We start from the raw sequence: 21,877 nt of genomic DNA, 5'->3' as shown, positions 1-21,877 counted from the left end.
TCATTACTGGCTAGTTATCTAAGGTGTTCATTCATTTCACGAGGTTCAAGAGAGCATGCTTATAAAAAGGGGAAAAAAACCTATGGGCTTTGACCTATATATGGGGAGCTCTACATACATTATGAAGTCCTGAGAAAGGGATAGGTGTAAGGTAAAGTTGATTGCATTTGTAACATGCAAAATGGAGAGAATATTGGCATACTTCTATGTTACTTTCATGCACTGTGACTGAAAATTCTTTGGCTATTGTACTTGTGGAAATTGTACATAATCGAAGCACACAGTTGACCAAAATGACTCCTCCCACGTGCATGTGCGCCACAAATTAGTCTTACACACGCTATCTTCAGCCGTTATTAAAAAAGGGAACATTAATTTTGCCAGACTAAACGGTACCAATTTCTACAAGTGCAACGAATGAATTACCAAATACATAAAATATAAAAAACGGTTTAAGCTATTTGTTTTTTGTTTTAAATTTTAATTTATCTCTGAATTCCAGGAAGTGAAAACGACTAAGCGGAGCTAGCAGTTTTATGTCAAGTGCACATCGGATGTAAGGCCAAGATGTATACTCTATAACCCAAAATACACACATCAATCATACGCCAATATAAAGGGAATTAAAATTCCTTTTAAAATTACCTACGATAAACTAGGCCATTTTCAAATAGCCAGTCTAACCAGTGAGGAAAACCTGAGAAACCATAACTAAAATAGTAAAAACTAAAGAGGCGAACATTTACCGGAAGTCCTGGCATTCCCGGCATGCCCGGTTGACCCCTCTCTCCCCTGGGTCCGACCTGTCCCACAGGCCCTGGAAGTCCAGGTACTCCAGGCGTACCCTGAGCGCCTCCAGGACCCCGTTCACCCGGTGGCCCCCTTTCTCCAGGCTGTAGGAGATATATGACAAATAGTAAACCATTCACATTCCAAAGTACGCGTACATTCTTAAAGGTATTCAGAAGTATATAAAAACCAAAACTGCCAGTCAGTGAAATCTTCAAAGCTGAATTTATGAGCATGTAAATGTATTGTCATCACATGATGACGCCACCTATATCTGCGAATTAGAAGCTGCGTGGACGACGGGAAAAAAGTTAGTGTAGTAAGAGTTATTAAATCAAATCTGTAATATCTTTTAAAATACTTATAAAGGTTGAAATATGAAATAAAACATAAACATGTTTTGACGTAGCTGAACCTGATGTAAACACACACACATACACACACACACACACACACACACACACACACACACATATAGTATCTAAAAATAGTTAAGCGCGATATGCTATGTTTCTTCACGAAATAGAAGTACAATTTAAGCGAAAGACAACACGTGGTTGATACGAGTGAGTGCGTCAAATAATAATTGAGGAGAATCAAAGAGCAAACAATGCAAAAGTATTTAATTGTAATAACTCCTGGACAAACGGCCCTCTAATATCTCTCGGGCAAGAAAATGGTTCACTTACCATGCCATGTGACCCCGGAGGACCAGAAGGTCCCTAAAGAAAAATGTAATAAGAAAGATAAACTATACATCAAGTGGGGGAAAAAAAAACAAGCAAAGTTATTTGTTCTATACAATATAGATAAATCGATGATGATATGAAAGTGGATTGCAAATGTGTGTTGTAGACATTTAAGCTTGTATCATTTTATGTTGCTCCAGTCTGGTGCTGCTGGAAACGGGCAATAAAATGGTTAATAAATTGAACGTGTTATTGAGGCATGGACTTTGTGTATCTTAGAGATGTATATAACAGATAAATATAAACATCAAAACGGATAAACTAAAGTCAGACTTTTTATACATATGGTAGTACGGACCACTCCCCAACCATCAGCTCACCAGATTCCCAGACCTAGGCACGTAGAACGGGGCAGGGATTCTGAATCAGCCACCGTTTTGTGCTGAATCATAACAGGTCTAAGTAAATTTTAATCACTTTCTCCTACCATCAGCCACACCAATTCAAAACATGTTTAAAAATAGAATTTGTGTACCCAGTGAGATACAATTGACTCATCCCAATACACAAATACTACTTTTAGAAATATATCTGATAAATATCAGGTAAAGCATATAATAATAATAATAAAACGTGATATCCCCAGTGTAAGAGCACCTCTGGTTTCAAAGAACACGTGTTCTTTTAACAACACTTTATAAATGGAGTACGTAATATGTTCATTGATACAATTCAGCTCTTTTCTTATAATGTCTTTATGCTTGCAAGAATGATGCATCAAGGGTGATTTGTACGACAGACGATATTATGGGAAGGGTTTATTCTGAATTTAAAAAATATTAATAATATTAATTCAAAACTGGGAAATTTTTAAAATACTTAAGGAAAAAAATAATAATGATTATGTAGCTTTCAAAGTAAGAACCTGGCTCAGAAAACGTGGCAGCAAATATGTCAACGTTGACACAAATTCAAGATCATGTGCACTATTAATGGTTTTTAAGCAAGGGATAAGAAAAAACAAAAAAATAAAAATAAAAAATACCATAGAGAGAAAAAGATAGTTGCGCGAAAACAAAAAAACAACAAACAAAAAAAACCCACAAAAAAACAACAAACAAATAACAAGTGCTGCTTGCGAAAAATAAAATAATGATAAGCAGCATAAAACATACGCCTGAAACTAGAACAGGCGTCCGTGAAATATATACCGTACGAATGAGGTTTGCAGGTCGTACGAAATTATTCCGCTGTTCTGTGTGACAGAAATTTAAACAGCCGGGTTCCTAATTCAATTTGGGAGTCACGCTTTTTTGAATGTTTTCTAAGAAGATTATGCGTAAATCAAACATCCGTTTGCCCGGGAAAATTCACTGCAACCGAATTCCCCAAAATAAAATGTTCAAATTTTTTAAGAGTTATATAGTTAAAATGACCGACTGCCTTACATCCGTTGACTCAGTTAGATGTTGCTTGGTACATCATTGTAAGTCAGGGGTGGGAAAAATACAACCCGCTGGCCGAATCCGGTCGGTGACCTGGTTTTCTCAATTAATTTACATCAGAGTGTGCGGCTTTAAAAATCTCTTATCAGGACCAAAAACTGGAGAAAGTTGCCCTTGCCTGTAATAGCAGGAGCCGACCATTCATTAGCGTAGAAGTATTGATTGCATTTATTTATTTATTTATTTATTTATTTATTTATTTATTCATTTATTTATTTATTTATTTATTTATATGTATGTCAAAGTCCCCTTTCTAAAGCAAAATGTCGGATTTTTGTGCAGTATACGTTGAGAAATTGTGACTGAATACAGAAAAAGGTCTATTGTTTTAAGTTTTAAATGATTTTTTATGAATAAAGACCAAATTATGCTCATTCTAATCGAATCCCACCCCTGTATTAAAAACAATCAAATCATCACACATTATTATATGTACCCTCAAAATAGGGTGTAATTCCACCCCTGTATTAAAAACAATCAAATCATCACACATTATTATATATACGCTCAAAATAGGGTGTAATCCCACCCCTGTATTAAAAACAATCAAATCATCACACATTATTATATGTACCCTCAAAATAGGGTGTAATCCCACCCCTGTATTAAAAACAATCAAATCATCACACATTATTATATGTACGCTCAAAAGAGGGTGTAATCCCACCCCTGTATTAAAAACAATCAAATCATCACACATTATTATATGTACGCTCAAAAGAGGGTGTAATCCCACCCCTGTATTAAAAACAATCAAATCATCACACATTATTATATGTACGCTCAAAATAGGGTGTAATCCCACCCCTGTATTAAAAACAATCAAATCATCACACATTATTATATGTACCCTCAAAATAGGGTTTGGACTAATCACTTTGGTAATGAGAGAGAGAGAGAGAGAGAGAGAGAGAGAGAAGTCGTGTCGTCCCCTTCATATGAAACGTAAATTTAAACTGCGAACACAGGTCTTCATTCAACCTTTGTTTTATAGATTTGTGATGTAGAAATAAGCGCTGCAAATATCAAGTAGAAGATGACGAAATACTATGTTAGAAGCTGAGGTTTACATTTAAATGGGGCAGGGTAACTAATGTAATATTTTAATGAATTGAAGTCTATTTTCCAGGAGTTATCATCAATTTTCTTTAAACTAAAAATAAGTCCCTGGTGTATTTATTTTTTCCATCTGTCAGATATAAAATAAAAGTTAGAACTTAGGTTGAGATCGCGCTTCTGCGTGTGAATGCAAATTATTTTCGTAATTCTTAACAAAATGTCGTCATAATTTATTTTCATTTTCTTTGCTCTTGATGTATCAATGAACAATTTGACCACAGGTGAAACATCAGGTAATACTTAATCCAACCTTTACGCACGTCACATTGTGCAATTATTCTTAAGTGATGATGTAGTAACTTATGAAACAAACACATATGGGGGAATCAAAAATAAGTTTAAAAAGAAACCTCCATATTCACCCTGTACGCATTTCGTGTTTTGGAAACTTACGGGTGCTCCAGCAGGTCCACGTGATTCCTGTCCGTTACTGCCGTAATAACCATCTCCATACTGTGATAGGTACAGAAAGAAAAAAAAATTAAATTAAAACAATTTAACTGAGATAAATGATTTTTTTGTGTTGAAATCCTGAAATGTAAAAAATTGAGTCGCGTATAAAAAGAGATATGATTGAATACGGGAATGTATTAAGGAAATCACTGAATATTTTTTTCGTGTTCCTAGTCGACCAGTAACTTTACTTCAGATGACGTACTCAAGAGAACAGATGAGAAAAATGATATTATACATCAATCAAAAGTATGAAAAACAGTTACGGAAAAGATAAATATTTATAAATTAAGTATCTTTATTTCACTGATTCAGTTTTCATTAGAGATTCTTTTTGATCCTGTTATACAAATAAAATTGTCTTGATGACGCATTTCAATTATGACGTTATGTCAATGACGTAATTGTTATTTTAAAATATAAAGACGTCATCCGTTTCTTTCAAAACATGGTGTGCCTGAAGAGCATACAGTAAATGCGAAATTAATGGAAAGATTTATGAGCATTTGTGCTATTATTTATTTCAATTCTGAATATATAAATCACGCACACTTTATCATAGTTGTGTGACGTCACAATGGGAAAACTAAAAAGCCCAACATAATACTTTTGTGGTCCGTTTATTTGGTATTCCGTCTGACGTGTCTTATACCTTTAAAGGAAAACATTTCTAATTGTCTAATCACATTTTACAAATTAATACATTGTTATTTTGGCGTAAGCTATGTGTGCTAAAAATCAAAAACATAAATCGATTCTACCTGGATTTTCGTTTCACCCGGTGCCCCTGGAGGTCCCTGAAAATAAAAATAAATAAAAAATAAGGGTATTACTCTCGTTACTTTACGTAACATTTTACCGATTCTTTGTATGCTTGTGTTTGCATTCATGCCCCACCATAAATTTGAATAAGTTCAAAGATGTAAATGTTTTCGAATTTTGGCTCTTTTTAACTTTTGAACACGTGATTTTCCCTTCTTCTTGTGCAACGGCATCCGAAAAAAGCATTTTAAAAACACATTACTATGCTGGACACGTTCTTTTAAATTTCTTGTGAGATCTGTCTTATCATATATAAAAATATAATAATAAATTCTTTAGCGTCTGAAGTGTATAGGCACACATCGCGTCATTATATAATTATTTCAAGCCCACATTTGATCTGGAATCTTCCAGAGGTCACAGCTATCTCAAAGTTTCTTTATAATTTTTTTAATATATGAAGAAAGTGTTTGATACCCTAAAATTTAATATTCACAAAATCATCGAGAATACAAAAAACACTGATGGAAAATATAGTGATTTCATTTGAAACCTTGTGATATGCGTATTAGAGATACAAGCAGAATAGTACCAAATTTTCAATGTGTGTGTGTGTGTGTGTGTGTGTGTGTGCTTACTGGAGGTCCTGGCGGTCCCTGCATACCAGAGAGTCCCATCGGGCCCGGCTGTCCCATAGGTCCGGTTGCACCCTAAAATATATATACAAAATCAGACTGACGCGTACAATTTATTGACTGAGCATGTGTTCTCTACTAGTTCCCCGTATTACAAATCTAGCTCCTAAAACAACGATCCACTCAAGAAATTCCAAGGTACATTTGCGTCATCTAATGACAGACATAAGTGAGAAGGACGTGGGGGTGGGGGTTGAGAAGATGCTTTCTCGAACACTTTTGTGTGATTTAATGCAAAAAGTAATTCTTAATGTCTTATTTTAAATTCGGATCCTTATTTAGCAATAGATGATTCTCTCCTCGTAAATATGAATTTAAATATTTCGATATGTAAATTGTCAACTGATAAATATTTCGGTGCTGAACTAATAGTTAAATCACAAGAAGTACCGAACTTTAAAAGTTTTTTTTTTTTATATTATTGAAACAGACTGTGTAAACAAAATCCATGTCACTTTAATACCTATATCAACAATGAAGAGAACAATTTTTGAAATACAATCCCATAGATTCAATGAACATACAAGCAACAGGAACAGTAATGACTCACTTAATTTACCAGTGTAAGAACAATGCTACCATATAAAATTTACTTACAAACAATTTAAATTTCGTGAAGACTGATTGAAAGCATGACTTAAACATATTGTACGCCCCGAATGAACTTGTACTTAATTTTCCACCTTAACAACTAAGCTGCAGAAAAGAGAATAACTCACCGGCCTGCCGTCTTGCCCGGGGGATCCTCGTGGTCCCTCGTTGCCTCGATCCCCATCTTGACCCTGCAAAGGTGGAATGCCCAAATATCTATGATTTGTATAAACGACTTGTTTATTATTTCTTATAATCCCGATGACACCGGAATGTAAAACTAATATAAAAATTTGCAGGAGCTTCATTATGAATTTGGAAGAACACGAATGCAAATTCCGTCCCAAAAGGCTTCAGCGGAATGGTGGCTTGTACCGTCTGCATCACCTACTTATACAACAATTAGATAAAGGACCCGACCCAGTGACACCGTCTAGATTCGGTTTACGATAGTGAAGAATCTACGTTAATCTAATTTCCGTTTATTTCAAATGATTCCGCCCATTTCGTTCTTGATAACACCTCTGCAGTTCCAAGTCAACATTTGAATACACAAAGCTCGTCTTAAAGAAGGAGAGTCAGCCGCATTAATGTAAGACACAAAACTGTATTAACAATAACATGCATTAATGTAAGACACAAAACTGTATTAACAATAACATGCATTAATGTAAGACACAAAACTGTATTAACAAAATAACGCATGTTAGAGAGAAGAAGAATAAATAACCAAATGAAAATAAAATTAAGTGTTAGAAATATGTATGAATGTCTTGCAACAACCTGTATTGTTAGATCCCTAATTGTGGAAATGAACCTCGCTGAAGCGAAACTGCCCAAATTAGGATATCACTTTTTTCTCAATCCACAATGAAGTGACGTATCGGGGGGGGGGGGGTGCAGACCGCATAGGATGACACCATCAGAGGGGGTGAAATGTGCATAAAGTTTTTGAGTTTTTGTGCAGGAAGTAGGTCCATGGGGGTGACACCATGAGTTACCGCACAGTGTGACACCACTGCCACAATAATTTCTACATCAGACATTTTTGGCTGTAGTAAGAATTACTAATCACATTTTCCACCCCATGTTAGGTTTTTCCAGTGATGTTGGGGTAGGAGATTCGAGAAATCGATAAGTAGATAAATTTCCTCCTCATTATTAACAAACTATACTCATTTCATCTCTTTAATTTGCAAACATAATTACATCAAAAGTACATTCTTTGTAAAGTAGACTCCATACTTCACCATTTCTCATATGGCTAAGTCATATTATTCCAGTAAAGTGGACTCCATACTTCACCATTTCTCATATGGCTAAGTCATATTATTCCAGTAAAGTAGACTCATACTTCACCATTTCTCATATGGCTAAGTCATATTATTCCAGTAAAGTGGACTCATACTTCACCATTTCTCATATGGCTAAGTCATATTATTCCAGTAAAGTGGACTCCATACTTCACAATTTCTCATATGGCTAAGTCAAATTTCAAATCTATGCCCAAAATTTACCTTGATGTCAGAGGTCAAACGATCACGTGATACGAACAAAAAATGCATGTAAAAGGTAAATGATAGTGCGATCGCATTCGACATCAAATAACACGTAATCTGTCAGATTTGGCAATAATGTGAATACTGCAATGCAGAGTAGAATCTCTAGCAAAATTCGCGACAAGTATCAGCTTTTCTAAAACGCTTGACGTCTTTATGTGGAGCTATTTGGGCACCCGATTGTCTCATTGATGTCAATTTCAGTAAGGTTGTGAAATCACATCGAATAAAGTTGTAGGAATAAACATCAACTTAATTTGTTCGGAGATTCGCCTCTGGCGGACTGCACCACATATTTTACAATACCAAAGGCCGAGATTGTTCCGACTGTCACTTTGTCTCTTTCCGTCGCCATATTTTGTAGATCTGAACGAGTTACAGAGAGGTTTATTTCTCGATTTGATAGAAGATGAAGAAGAAGCTCCGACTGCCATTGATGTACGAGTACATATCTAGAATGTTACCCGGTAAAAATTTTCATTGTACAGTTGGCGAATGCGGAGCAGACTAGGAGCAGCAATGCATAACAGACGTTGACAACACACAATACTGAGCTGGCCTGTCTCTCTCTATATTTCTGTCGATGCCTTTTCGATAAGAAATGTTCTCTGGCTAACCGAAGAATAGGGAAATAAAAGTAACATAACAGCAGTAGATGGTTACATACTGGTATTTAAGGGACGCAACTGTTAGACGGCACTATTTTGTGTTGGGGAACACAAAAAACAACAAACAACAACAACAACAACAAACTAATACTTTTTATTCATGCCCAAGGCATTGTTCAGAAACACAGAGGCAATATAAGAAGAGGGCTTGACACTAGTGAACTTCGCTATGGGATATAAGGGCTCGTAGTATGAACTATATGTGAAAATGTGAACCTGTCGAGAAATGGGTGAACCTAAAACTGAGCACATAAGGGATTGAAGTGCCATGACTGGATGGAAAAGTAAAGTTATACCAATTAGATCTTTTGAGAGTGAAGTGCCATGATTGGATGGAAAAGTAAAGTTATACCAATTACATCTTTTGAGAGCTTATCGTGTTTGTACCTAAAAAACAGAGATAATGTTCTTTTTTTTTGTAAGTTCAATCTTCTTTTTACAGACTTGACTTCGGAAGACAGACTGTTAAGGGTAATACCTAATTGTATTGAAGCAGAATCGGAAACACATGTTTCAAACGTGCGACCAATAAAAAAAATAATGCCAGGATATGATGGAGTTTTTTATTTTTCCACGCAAAAGCTTGCATCAACAACGGGTCTACAGTGAGATACAGGCTTCATCATGAGTTTTCAGAAATTTAAAGTTACTGAACTTTTACTATCATTGTACTTTCATATGTTTGCTTCACACCAAAGGGAAAATGTGAACTTTAACAATTCTTAATGTTCCATTTTCTAACGAGTCACCCTAATGACATTAACAATTGTTAATGTTTCACTTTCCAATCAGTCACCCTAATGACAATAACAACTGTTTATGTTCCATTTTCTAACGAGTCACCCTAATGACATTAACAATTGTTAATGTTTCGCTTTCCAACCAGTCACCCTAATGACAATAACAACTGTTTATGTTCCATTTTCTAAGGAGTCACCCTAATGACATTAACAATTGTTAATGTTTCGCTTTCCAACCAGTCACCCTAATGACAATAACATCTGTTTATGTTCCATTTTCTAACGAGTCACCCTAATGACATTAACAATTGTTAATGTTTCGCTTTCCAACCAGTCACCCTAATGACAATAACAACTGTTTATGTTCCATTTTCTAACGAGTCACCCTAATGACATTAACAATTGTTAATGTTTCGCTTTCCAACCAGTCACCCTAATGACAATAACAACTGTTTATGTTCCATTTTCTAACGAGTCACCCTAATGACATTAACAATTGTTAATGTTTCGCTTTCCAACCAGTCACCCTAATGACAATAACAACTGTTTATGTTCCATTTTCTAACGAGTCACCCTAATGACATTAACAATTGTTAATGTTTCGCTTTCCAACCAGTCACCCTAATGACATTAACAATTGTTAATGTTTCACTTTCCAACTAGTCACCCTAGTTCCTGTTTCCTCTAACACTCTCACCACATGTTGGATATTCTGAACAGTAATGTTTGAAGGCTATGCAACACTGATCAATGTAGTTGTTCTTTTTAAAATCAGCTTCGATAGGGCGAGGTCTGATAACCATATTTGCCTTCAGAAGATGTTACCTTCTGCGTACATATATAATCTTCCAACAGTAGAAAGTGTTATCAAAAAAAAAATCAAAGCATGCGTAGTGTAAAAAAATCAAAGTATGCGTAATTCAAAATAATGACGAAAAAGTGTCCATTTTGCAACCACTCCTTCCAGATCATATGATTGTTCTGTGTCTACATCCTTCTTTGGCAATCCTTAACAAATCCGTTACCGGTGAAGACTGTGTATGAATCGGACGGTTGGTTGTTTCCGATGCTGTAAATGCAGTGAATTTATTTGTAATACAATCGTACAGCACTCAACAGACTTAAATTCTGGTCAAGTCATATTATTGGCCAATTTATTTTCTTGCTCAATTTTCCTCGAGATAGTGAACAGCACTGTCTTTACTTACCTTTTCTCCCGGTTGTCCTGGAACTCCTGGGGTACCCGGAAGTCCTTGTTGACCCTAAAATTGTGAATGAACAAAGAAAACTTAACTAAGCTGGAACTAAACATGATTTATCAAATTCACGAACAAGCTTACGTGTGAAATGGTTTGTAATTCATTTCCGAGAAAAGAAAATTGTAGGACTGGCGGAAGAAAATATCGTTTTAAAATGCACTGCTTTTACAACTTCGGTACATTGCATTAGATGGACTCTATCGGTCACCGACTTTTGTTTTTGTTTAAATTTTAGATTATATGTATTTTTATTCTATACAGAATAGGAACTAATGTTAAAAACTATTAGTCTGTCTTACATTATCTTTTGAATATACTATTACAAAGGAAGATAACGAAATTTGATACACTGTCAGTTTTGCGATCCGGTTTACTGTATTTTTTTAGACTCTTTCAAAGATAGAAAGTTCTATTATTAAAGGATTGACCAATTTCATAAATGTCTAAGTTAACAGGAAAGTTTGTGAAGGGATGTGAAATTTCACACATTGCGTGTCGACCTTTAAAAAACCACCAGATTCGACCTGATGACATGCAGACAAGGATCTGATCCGAGCTATATCTGCAGAAACCTCGCTCGATTTGAAGGCTAAGGATCGTTAATTAAATACTTAATTAAGCCGCTGTTTTAAATAGAGCTTGGGAGACGGATGAAGATGGTTATCAGAAGGAATGGAAATGGAAAAGCACAACAGAAACTATTTCTAATTTTCACGGGGCACATGGCCATTTCTCCGTGCTCATTTCCTTGATACATTTGTTTTAATTGAATTACACATGCATCTCTTGTATCTAGAGGAATCAGAAAACATGAGAATGATGGTTAGCTTATCCAGAAATCCCTTTGATCTTTCCTAAGTACGATCTTCTGGAATTTATTGGCGTGCTGGTCACAAATCGAGCCTCAGTCATGGCCTCTACATGCGAGAAAGTAAACTCGGTGGCACATTCCGCCTGTATTTTCTATATTTATTTTGTGCCATAATTTACTACTTGGCGCATAATGTTGCTGGTTGCATCTTATTACAAACAATTGTGTCTCTAAGGAATGTTGCCGAATGATGCATTAATTTCATCTTCAATCTGAAAGACATTCGTTATGTTGGTAAATCTTTAATTTTGGCGCAGACATCATTTTTCCACGTCGACGTCCTCGACAGTGGCATTGTCAAACAGGATAAAGTTATGTGTTAACGTGTTTTCTCGAGCACTTCTCGAATCGTTCTTCCCCCCAAGCAAGGCATTGCGTTTTGGGGATAATTTGTCTGTTACTGTGTTTCTAAATAGACGTATACCGGAAATTCTTGCACAAAGTAAACACTATTCTGCTTAGTTAAAAACGAGACGCTAATATGGATGGCATATTTCGCTAATAAGAGCGATACTACTTGTAACTTGTAGAATAATGTCTCGGTTTGTCTTGTATCCTCAAATTGTATTATCACATTTCCGAATTAAACTACCATTTAGACTTCCAAAGGTAACAAACATGCATTATCTGCATTATATCAAAAGGTATCACCAGCTTTTTGCCTAACCAAATTTTATCAGTTTATCTAATTCAGAGACAAAGCATGTGCATAAACGTACTTCACCGCATTACAATCTAGTAAGGGTAATAAACGGATCAAAGCTGTGCAGCGGGAAAAAAATCTGGTACAATCTGTTCAAAAATTCTTTCAAAGAATATTTGGTTTCATTACCTCGTTTATGGAGGCATGTTTCAAGAAACAACATACAAACGTACACTGCTATCATGGGTGAAACAGGTGGTACCACTTATGAACATAAGATATAGAGGCACTTGTTGAACTTACGAGCAACTAAGTACAAGACTCTGAACACGCTTGGTTTTCTCTGGTGTTCAAGCAAGAATTTAGTTTAACAGAATATTCATTCAGTAAAAAAAAGTATAAAAATTCGACAATAAAAATGTTACCATGATCATAATTCAAGAGAATGATAGGTAAAATTGTTAACGCTGATCATACGTCTTGGGATGAAGATCGTATTATGAAACAAACGGAAAGGAAACGAATTGAGGAAAATAAGTTCTCATTTTCGTATGCCTTTCCTAATAATCATCGAGTGGGAACACTGACCAATTGGAGAAAAAAATTCCATTGAAAAAAGTTCTGACTTCGCTTATATTTCCGAATAATCCGAGTGTAAACACTTTCCAAACAGATGAATTTTTCCATTGAAAGAAACGTCAAAAATGTTAAAACGTTGTTCAGGCTTTTGCCGATATCACCATGTCTGTCTTATAAATCTTATCAGCAAACAGTTAACATTAAACAAAAAATTTAATTATGAGTCAATCTGCCTTTTGAATATGATAGATGTATATCATCCAAACGTGTACTATGTCTAGAGACCGTGATTATCTACACGGCAGATAATTCTGTCTCTGAAGATTTTTAAGCTTGCTCCCACAGCCCCTCCCCGTCCCCGCCTTCATCTCAGGGTTCAGGTAAAGTTGTTTCCAACATGATTGGCAGTTGTATCTATGGTAGTTTTCAAGCCCGTGTGCCCGACCCTGAATTGCATCAATCTTCATTACGAAGGAAGTTTATTTGTATTTTGAAAAGCAGTAATAATTTCTGAAAATAAGCCAAAAGGTTTTATAGACTGGCGCACGCATACAGTGGATTCGGCACAACTATATAGCTAGGTAATCAATAATAAACAAAACATAACGAATTACTTACTGGGAGTCCTCTAAGTCCCTGAGGACCTGGCTCGCCTCTTTCTCCAGGTGAACCCTGGGAAACAAGAGAAACATGGTTGTAATGTACATATTATTTTTAATGTCCTTATAAATTAATCAAATGCGTGACTTTACTGTTCACAAGTTGTAGAAATCAATACAAAAATGTGAAAACAGCATTGGTTGTTATATATAAAATAGAGCTGTGAAAAAAGTCATCACTCCTACCCCACAACATATTATTAAACCTTAGAGTGCCTATAGCAGGGCTTATAATTCTACAGGAGTTTGCCACACAGCATAATTCTCATATCGACCCAGTAACATGATTTTTCAAAATATGCTAATGTAAAATAAATGCTTTTCGACAAACAAATCTTCAAGAGGAAATTACCATCAGTAACTTTTTATCTGTATTGACATGATAGATGACATGCATGGACTCGAGAGTATCTCACAATTACATCTCTCGCAGCCATTATTTACTTCGGTTAATCCCCTCCCCAATTCTTGCAGATATTTACTTCAAGTTTGAAAATTTTCTTTTCTACACGTTATATGAGAAGGATAATAACATTGTGTTACAGAAATACGTACCGCCTCCCCCTGTTCTCCCTGCTCCCCTGGTGGACCTGGCGGTCCCTGAAAGAAAATTTTAAAGAAAAAAATAGACATATTTTTTTAAATAACCGTAATGCAGTAGTAAATATGGTGATATATGAAGATACATTTTACTAACTGTTGTAAACATTCTATTGTACTGTATGGCAGGTAATACATGATTTCAAAAGTCCACATTCATATCTACAAGTGCCAATTCTCTGAGTGTACAGTTCTTATCAATGTATACAGGTTCTAGTTCCTTGAGTCTAGAGTTCACATCTTTTTTATACATGTGTCAATTCACTTGTACAGGTAAACGAGAAGTTTAGAGCTAGCATCTACCTATATAAGTATCATCTACCTATATAAGTATCATCTACCTATATAAATATCAGTTCTCTCAGAGTTAAAGATGACAATCCTAACAGAATGGCATCCATGGTTACTGCGGAGCATCTGACGCTTTGAACTAATGTCATGCACTTAACAAATGAAATAAAAATAAAAGGTATCTATAATAATTATAGGTTACTGCATTTGTGTGGGAAAATATGAACGAGTTTGTTTTCCTGAGCAATACTTCACGACCTTGGTAGTGCAGTATTACTCTGAGAAAACGAGTTTATATTTCTTATACAAATGCAGTTAACTTTTTATTATATAGTCATATTTTTATCTACTTGAGGCTTCTTATAATAAAAAGGATACACTAAAAGAGACAAATTAGCTGAATTTATGCTGTATTCCAATATAAATACACAACCGTAGATTCATCAATACACAGTAACAATATAAATGCGCACATGGGATCACCAAGCAACCTCTGAACATGGTCTCGCGCTCCGCGTTAGTTTTGAAAATAATTCAAGTTTTTGGTGTATCTAAATTGGAAACTTAAAAGCCATATTTTGAATGAATGCGCTTTGAAACAACTTTTCCAGTTGGCCTGGAATGGATGGATTTTGTTGTTCTGTCGACCCAACTTAAGTCTGCTATTCTGCTTGTGATGGCATTGATATATTGGGTCAATTCCGTACGATATACATCTGATTTGAGCAGCTGAATCAACTGAACCTTTGTTTCTGTTCTGTCAATGTTTGGAATCATAATGTGGGGAAAATTCTAATTCTTTTAATTGAAAGTTATGAAAAAGATGCCATGGAATATCAAATTCATAAAGTTTTGAGTGCAGTAAGGAGAATGTGATTGGAAATGTAGTCGAAATTACAGTACAATTTCGGTGTGTATCAGGTTTTCCATGGGATAGGTCATGTCAGTAGGATTTTCAGAACTAAAAAAATACATTCTGAGGAAATTCAAGATGCGTAAATGTAAGTATATTTATTACCATTCTTATTACCAGCTAAAGAAGACATGTTATGCCCTGTCACTAGATTGCTCGATGTTGAAGGGACCCCAGATATAAGATGTATCATATCATGGCTTCTATTGCTAGACTGATATTGTACAAAAATAGATACACGTGGGAAATTAAAAAGCAGCTGTTGTGTGACAATCCATTTACCCGGCGGAAATGCAACTGTTTCGTCGTCTTGGCGTATTGGCTCTGACGCTCTTAATTTCCAACCAAAACATTCAGCTGCATTTTTTATTCTTCTCGAATTTTAGTGTTCAGACTCGCTTGTAAAATGATACCTCTCTGATAGATATACGATAGCCCTTGGCCTCAAAACGCTTTTTTCTGTGCTGTTTTTATAGTCTAATGAGAGCACTGGTCGTAGTCTCAACCATTATATTTACGAAACGTTGCGAATAGTTCTCCTAAATATAGCTCTTTTAATGACCAGAATGGTATTTTCGATTACTGCTTATCACGTTTTTTTTTGTGTGCTGACATTGTGAATATCACTTTCATGTGTTTGCTTGTTTGAAAGTTTTATTTCTGAATCGAGGAAAGCATACACATCGTTAGCTTCATCATTTCTACTTCAAATGGACAAAACATCTTGTTTAGTTCATCCACAAACAAATCTAACAACTTAAAAGCTATTTACCACTTGAGCGTACATTGTTTGTTTATAAAGTAGTTCCCAACACACTATATTTAAACTATATTTAGAGACATGTCGCGCAGCATAAAGCCGTGTAGTATGGAGCATTACTGTACTATTCTGATAATGTAAAGTTAACGGAGCAAAAACGAGTAGATAATAATGATTTTTTTCTATAAGGCGTTTATTAAAAATGAATTAAGTTTCATTGATATAATGAAAATATCCATAAAAGAAATACTAAAATGAAGACTTACGAGTTCACCAGGTTTTCCATCCTGTCCCGGAGGCCCTTGAAGGCCCGATGCTCCCTGCCGATAATTTTATATATATATATATATATATATATATATATATATATATATATATATATATATATATATATATATATATATATATATATATATAGAGAGAGAGAGAGAGAGAGAGAGAGAGAGAGAGAGAGAGAGAGAGAGAGAGAGAGAGAGAATTATGCACCAGACATAACGGAAAGTGCTGTCCCTGTATTCTATAGGAGAATGCTTCTAGATAGAAGGCAGAATTAATATTTAATACAATCATACGGGTCAGAGAATATTTATTTCGTACTCTACGGAGATTCGAACCCAGGTCCACGGGTAAACGGTACCCATCGTCTTGCCTGCGCACACCAGTCCATATTCCATCACGACAAAGCATACATCACCAAAATATGATGCAAATGAGTCGGTGTTATTTGCACTCGTGTGTAGCAGACACACTACTGGGTCGTTATGTGAGTTTGTCTGCTACACATAAGTGCATATAATATTATTATTTGTACATTATATATAAACTTTATCTTAGCGAGATTGAATATGTAGCTTCTATACTTGTGAAAGCTACATGTAAACATATAATCGATGAAAAAGCACACTGACTTTTGAAACGATTGTACAAGGGAAATCGACTAAAATTAAGTTCCAACGCATTCACAATAACAGCTTCCGTTAAAATGTTTAAAGTATAACAGAATATGATGAAAATTTGACTCAGAGAGTGATATTTATCTCAAGATTAGTTACTTAAGTAATATTAACATGTCCAGAACTTACCAGTGAATTGGGACAGTCGTTAGTCCAATCAATATACCATAGTTTACCTTTGGATGCTTATCACAAATTTCTTATATACAATACTACGTGGTACTTACGGCGTCTCCTTTACTTCCGGGAGCCCCACGGGGTCCAGGTGCACCTGGTGGACCCTTACAAGGAAATTACAAATTTCATATAAGGTGCAAATCGGTTAAAACAAAAACAATTAAACGACAGGGCATACAATAAAGTATAAATAGAATTAAATAATGGAGCCAGGTTTCAATGGAATTTTCAAGTTAGAGAAAACTAGTTCTTTCAGATGAATTGAGCATGCCACAATTTATACTACAATTCGAATTTGATTAAATTTATTCGTTCAGGAATACAAATTAAAGATTCGACATAATAAGAACTGTTATTATACGTTTTATATATTTGTCTATGTGTTTGTGTCTCACTCACATGTGGTGCCTCGCCTGTCTTTATTCTTTCATAATCTCTCTCAAACAATGATTGCAAGCTTTTACGCTTATTCAAGCATCATTTCAACTTACTTTGTAAATTTCAGCTGATCCTTGAAATAGTATGGTTTTTGTTTTTTATTTGTTACGGGAAATGCTTTTCTGAAAGAACTTGTGCTAAAACCTTTTGCTTTTCTAACATTAAAAAAATGTTTTGAAAACGTAAACCAAATTTGATTAACAGTCAAATATTAATGCAAAAACTAATCGATTACAGTTTTATAAATTTATCTATTAATAACATTATTTGTTTCATCTGCGTCTGACGAATGTAAAAGAATGAATAAAATTCGATTACTTTAAATGTATCTATTAATAACATTATTTTCTTTGTCTGCGTGTGAAGAATGGAAAACAAAATGAATAAAACTGGATTACCTCTGCATGAGAAATGATTGTATTCCTAAAAAGATGACATGAAATAACTACCTTGTCACAAAGAGGTATACTTACCACCAGGTCACCATCAGCAAATTGACTACTGCGTCAAAACTACTGTAAATTTAGCAGAATGTAAAAGAATAATATTGAACATTATTGCATAATATGAATATGTAATACACGTCTTGCAGCGTTTTGCGCAAACCAGAGCTAATATTATTACGCAAATTTCTGCAATCGAACTATACTTTGCACGATCGGCATTGAAACGTTGCACGCCCAGTTTAATCGGTCAAAGACAATAATTTAGAATGTGAGAAGAAATGAGAATAATATTCTTTTAAACTGAAAGACAAATTAGACTGAAACGAGTTAGAACAAAGCGGTGTTCAAAATATTATGACCAAAAGTTTAAAAGTTTAAAAGAATCACATCCCATGACACAGTAAAGCGAAGTCGAAGTTTAAAACTTTCGATTGCCAAGTTGATTATGCTGAACCATAAAGCATGAATGAAAGAGATATATGCAAGTTCAGACGAAAGAGGCTTATTAAAGGCCTTTGACCGATTAATGAAGGCAGTCCTGCATGAACATACAATTGCTTAGCTGATCTTTTTGCAGCGCAAGCGCCCTAAGACCAGATTCAACAACCTTAAATCATCTACAAGTACTACTCCATTGATTTTAATGCTGTGCTAAAAATACTGGTGGTAATTAGGTGGCTGTCCACGTCGATTATACTTAATTAAATGAGGCATATTTGATCCGTTGCTCTGCGCAAATAAATATGGATTTCTTACACGATAATGGAGGGGTTTCCAGTTACATTCTTACTTCGAGGAACATGTTTCTGAAGTATAACTCAGAGTTGAATTTATAGACGCGAATATTTACAACACAGGAGTGTTCTTTCACCTCAAAATAGAATGAAACTGGAACGAAATTCATAACGAGAAATTCATAATTCACAGACTCAGAATCATTCGAATTTACATAAAATTACAGACAAAGACAGCCGTTACGGTCTTCTTATATTATGTTAATCAAAGTGTTCAAAGTTTGGGAGACTATGTCTCCAATGAACTAAATATTATTCTAAAGAGTGAAAAGGACGTTAAAAATAATTTCAATCATTAATTCCGAATCTGGTTGTGGAACGCGTCCGAAAAGCTCTTGTCGCGTCCGAACAGCTCTTGTCGCGACCGCAACACTGCTTCGCGATTCGGTGTACAGCATGCTCCCATCAAGCGCGAATCAATAAACACTCTTGTGTACAGCACTCTTGTGTACAGAAAGCAGCTTGTGTCAAATCTCTATCAGGCAATTAATACAAGTTATGCGCAGTTTAAGGTTTATTTCTTTATTATTATAGAAATAGGTAAAGAGAAAGTACCTTGAAATACTATCGGATGCGAATGACACTGATTTCAAAAAGCGAGAGACGGGGTATGGGTAGTCATGCAAACGGAGGATAGAGTTTAGGAGAAATAATCTCCTATTAGAAATTGATCTCAGGGTAAGACCTACAACTAAAAGTAATTTACAATCTGCGTAAAATTTTTCAACCTCAGTTGTTTAGAAAACGTAATGCAAAACTATGTCTCAGATCTTTCATATATCGGTGCCAAAACTGAATGCAAACAGGTTTCTGCATTCCTTACATGGTACGTAAATTTGGAACAGTTTTCAAATATGCCATAAATAATCATATCGGCTTTCAGTCTTGTAAGATTGTCCAATCATTCTAATTCAAAGGGAAATGATAAATACGAGGAAACTTCTTGTAAACTTTTTTTAGTCTATGGTACAATTTTTTTCATGTATTTCTGTTTTACAGACTTTTAATTATGGTCAATGAGTAAATTTTCAATTTTTCTTGTCCATGTGATAATTTTATTTTAGAAAACAACAAACGGAAGGAATGGGGAATAGGAATGGGAAGACACCGTACACCAATAGCGGACCTGCACACCCCTGCGGGTTAGAATGGTATCGATTTGTCCCTACTGTTAGTGGTGCAATGGCTCATGACTGCATGCAAAAAAATGCAAAGGAGTAGTACTTGGATCTCCTTAACGAAGTCGTTCCATACCAGTTCGTCGTCTACGGGGAATCTTGCTGCCTGGCCGGGAGGTCCGGGGGGACCCTGCAATAGTTCCAAACAAAAACCTTCAGAGATAAACTAATATGCAAGCAAAGAAAAGAGCACTGGAAAATACAGATTTCCAAAGAAGAAAAAAAAAAGGGGGGGTGGGTGGGTATGTGAGTAAGAGATCGTGAAGGAATCTTGTATGCATTTTTCACAAAACTCCTTTTTATCCAGCCTTCAGATTCAGGTGCAAAACGGGCTTTAAGAATGCTACACCCTCACCCCACCCCACCACAGAAAAACCCCCCGAAGAGAATAATAATTTTTAAAAAATTCACTTTAAACTTTTCTGACCCAAAGTTAGTAAAGTACGCAGTTTATGCAAAGATTCGCAGAACGTCCTTTCTCTATATTGTAATGTTCATCAGTCAGGGGCGGCCCTAGAAAATAGCTGCCAGCAACTGGCACCCTCGTCTTCACTAGCCAAGGCTTCGATACGTTAACCCTATAGACACCATGGAGTATCGATAAGATATTTCAGTGCTTTGTCCTAGCGACATCTGTTGGATTTCATAAGCTGCCTCCTTTAGTATGTAAGTGCTAACTAACCAACGGATTTGCCAGTTTGATTTCATAAGTTGTCTCCCTTAGTATGTGATGTTACCTAACCAACGGTTACAGCGGAGCGTTGTACATTGGACGAAAATGGTGGAGGCAACTGACTTCAGAATAATGCTTTGTAAGTTTAACATCCAAAGTATGACTACGTACCAGAGAGAAGCCATTACAGGTGTGTTTGAGTGAAACGATATATTTGTACAAACACAGACGGGCAGTGGAAAATTGTTTATTTATGAGTCCATTCCAGATGTGTGCTCCCCTTGTCTCAGTCATTACGAACATTTGTTCGGATATGAACAACTTGATTTTGATAGCCACCGCATCCATTGAAATTCACAGACTCGAGGCACAGAAATATCTGATCGATTCGCCAAGGTGTAGTTAGTGTTAACATATCGGATCATTGGCTAACAAAGATACTGGCGCCCTAGTCGTACCATGCAATCGCTCACCCCCCACTCCCTCTTCGTCTAAACCCTCTCCTCAAATTTGTCGCCCCATTTAAATCTGCGCCCTGGGCAACCTCCTAATTTGCCTCTATGGATGGGCAACCCATGTCATCATCCGAAATACTTTTCGAGAGTGAACTAGATAAAGAATCAAATTACTCATCATGCAGGGATTTTTGTACCGAAAAAAGGAAACTCACAAGGAAAAAGTGTTTGTAAAACTGATACAAGAGCTGATAAAATGTTCGCGGACAATTCGTGTATAATTTTTCTTCTTTTTATTTTAAAAGAAAGCTTCATAGTTGAACCTTCAAACTCCGCCCCTAGTGAAGGATCGCATTTCTAAAACTCCCGTGCACTCATACAAAGCCCCCACCAATTGTGTTCGAAGGTTTTCTATTTGAAATGGTGTTGGAATAGTTATGCAACTACACCTAAATTATTACACATTTAATATATAATTATATAGATGCAAAATGTCCAATACCCCACCCTTACCACAGTATCCTCCACCAGAAGATGGATCCAAATTCTAAAACCGTCGTGCACAACTTCAGACACCCTGCAATCACAATCTCACTGTCAAACGTCACTATCATGCGG

At 35.7% G+C, this 21,877-nt stretch overlaps 1 protein-coding gene across 15 annotated transcripts in view; it reads right to left on the bottom strand.

Annotated features, from left to right (window-relative positions):
• The window catches only part of LOC149808102 (uncharacterized), a 534,871-nt gene that overhangs the window by 16,024 nt on the left and 496,970 nt on the right, over positions 1 to 21,877 (bottom strand). For 14 of the 15 annotated variants that reach the window (XM_089973484.1, XM_089973483.1, XM_089973481.1 and 11 more), the window contains 12 exons: positions 20,178 to 20,261; positions 17,326 to 17,379; positions 16,412 to 16,465; positions 14,137 to 14,181; positions 13,541 to 13,594; positions 10,779 to 10,832; positions 6,732 to 6,794; positions 5,956 to 6,027; positions 5,317 to 5,352; positions 4,496 to 4,555; positions 1,479 to 1,511; positions 747 to 893 (listed from right to left, as the gene is read on the bottom strand). In XM_089973484.1, coding sequence (XP_089829610.1) covers positions 747 to 893; positions 1,479 to 1,511; positions 4,496 to 4,555; positions 5,317 to 5,352; positions 5,956 to 6,027; positions 6,732 to 6,794; positions 10,779 to 10,832; positions 13,541 to 13,594; positions 14,137 to 14,181; positions 16,412 to 16,465; positions 17,326 to 17,379; positions 20,178 to 20,261 — 756 coding nt within the window. The remainder of the gene's footprint in view (positions 1 to 746; positions 894 to 1,478; positions 1,512 to 4,495; positions 4,556 to 5,316; positions 5,353 to 5,955; positions 6,028 to 6,731; positions 6,795 to 10,778; positions 10,833 to 13,540; positions 13,595 to 14,136; positions 14,182 to 16,411; positions 16,466 to 17,325; positions 17,380 to 20,177; positions 20,262 to 21,877) is intronic. The other variant, XM_089973477.1, reaches the window with a different exon arrangement.

Source organism: Sinohyriopsis cumingii, chromosome 1 (assembly GCF_028554795.1).
Source record: "Sinohyriopsis cumingii isolate HCF-2022 chromosome 1, ASM2855479v2, whole genome shotgun sequence".
In the NCBI taxonomy this organism is placed as follows: Eukaryota; Metazoa; Mollusca; class Bivalvia; order Unionida; family Unionidae; genus Sinohyriopsis; species Sinohyriopsis cumingii.
The sequence above is the reverse complement of the archived record's forward strand: the minus strand, read 5'-3'. Positions and strand labels throughout refer to the sequence as shown.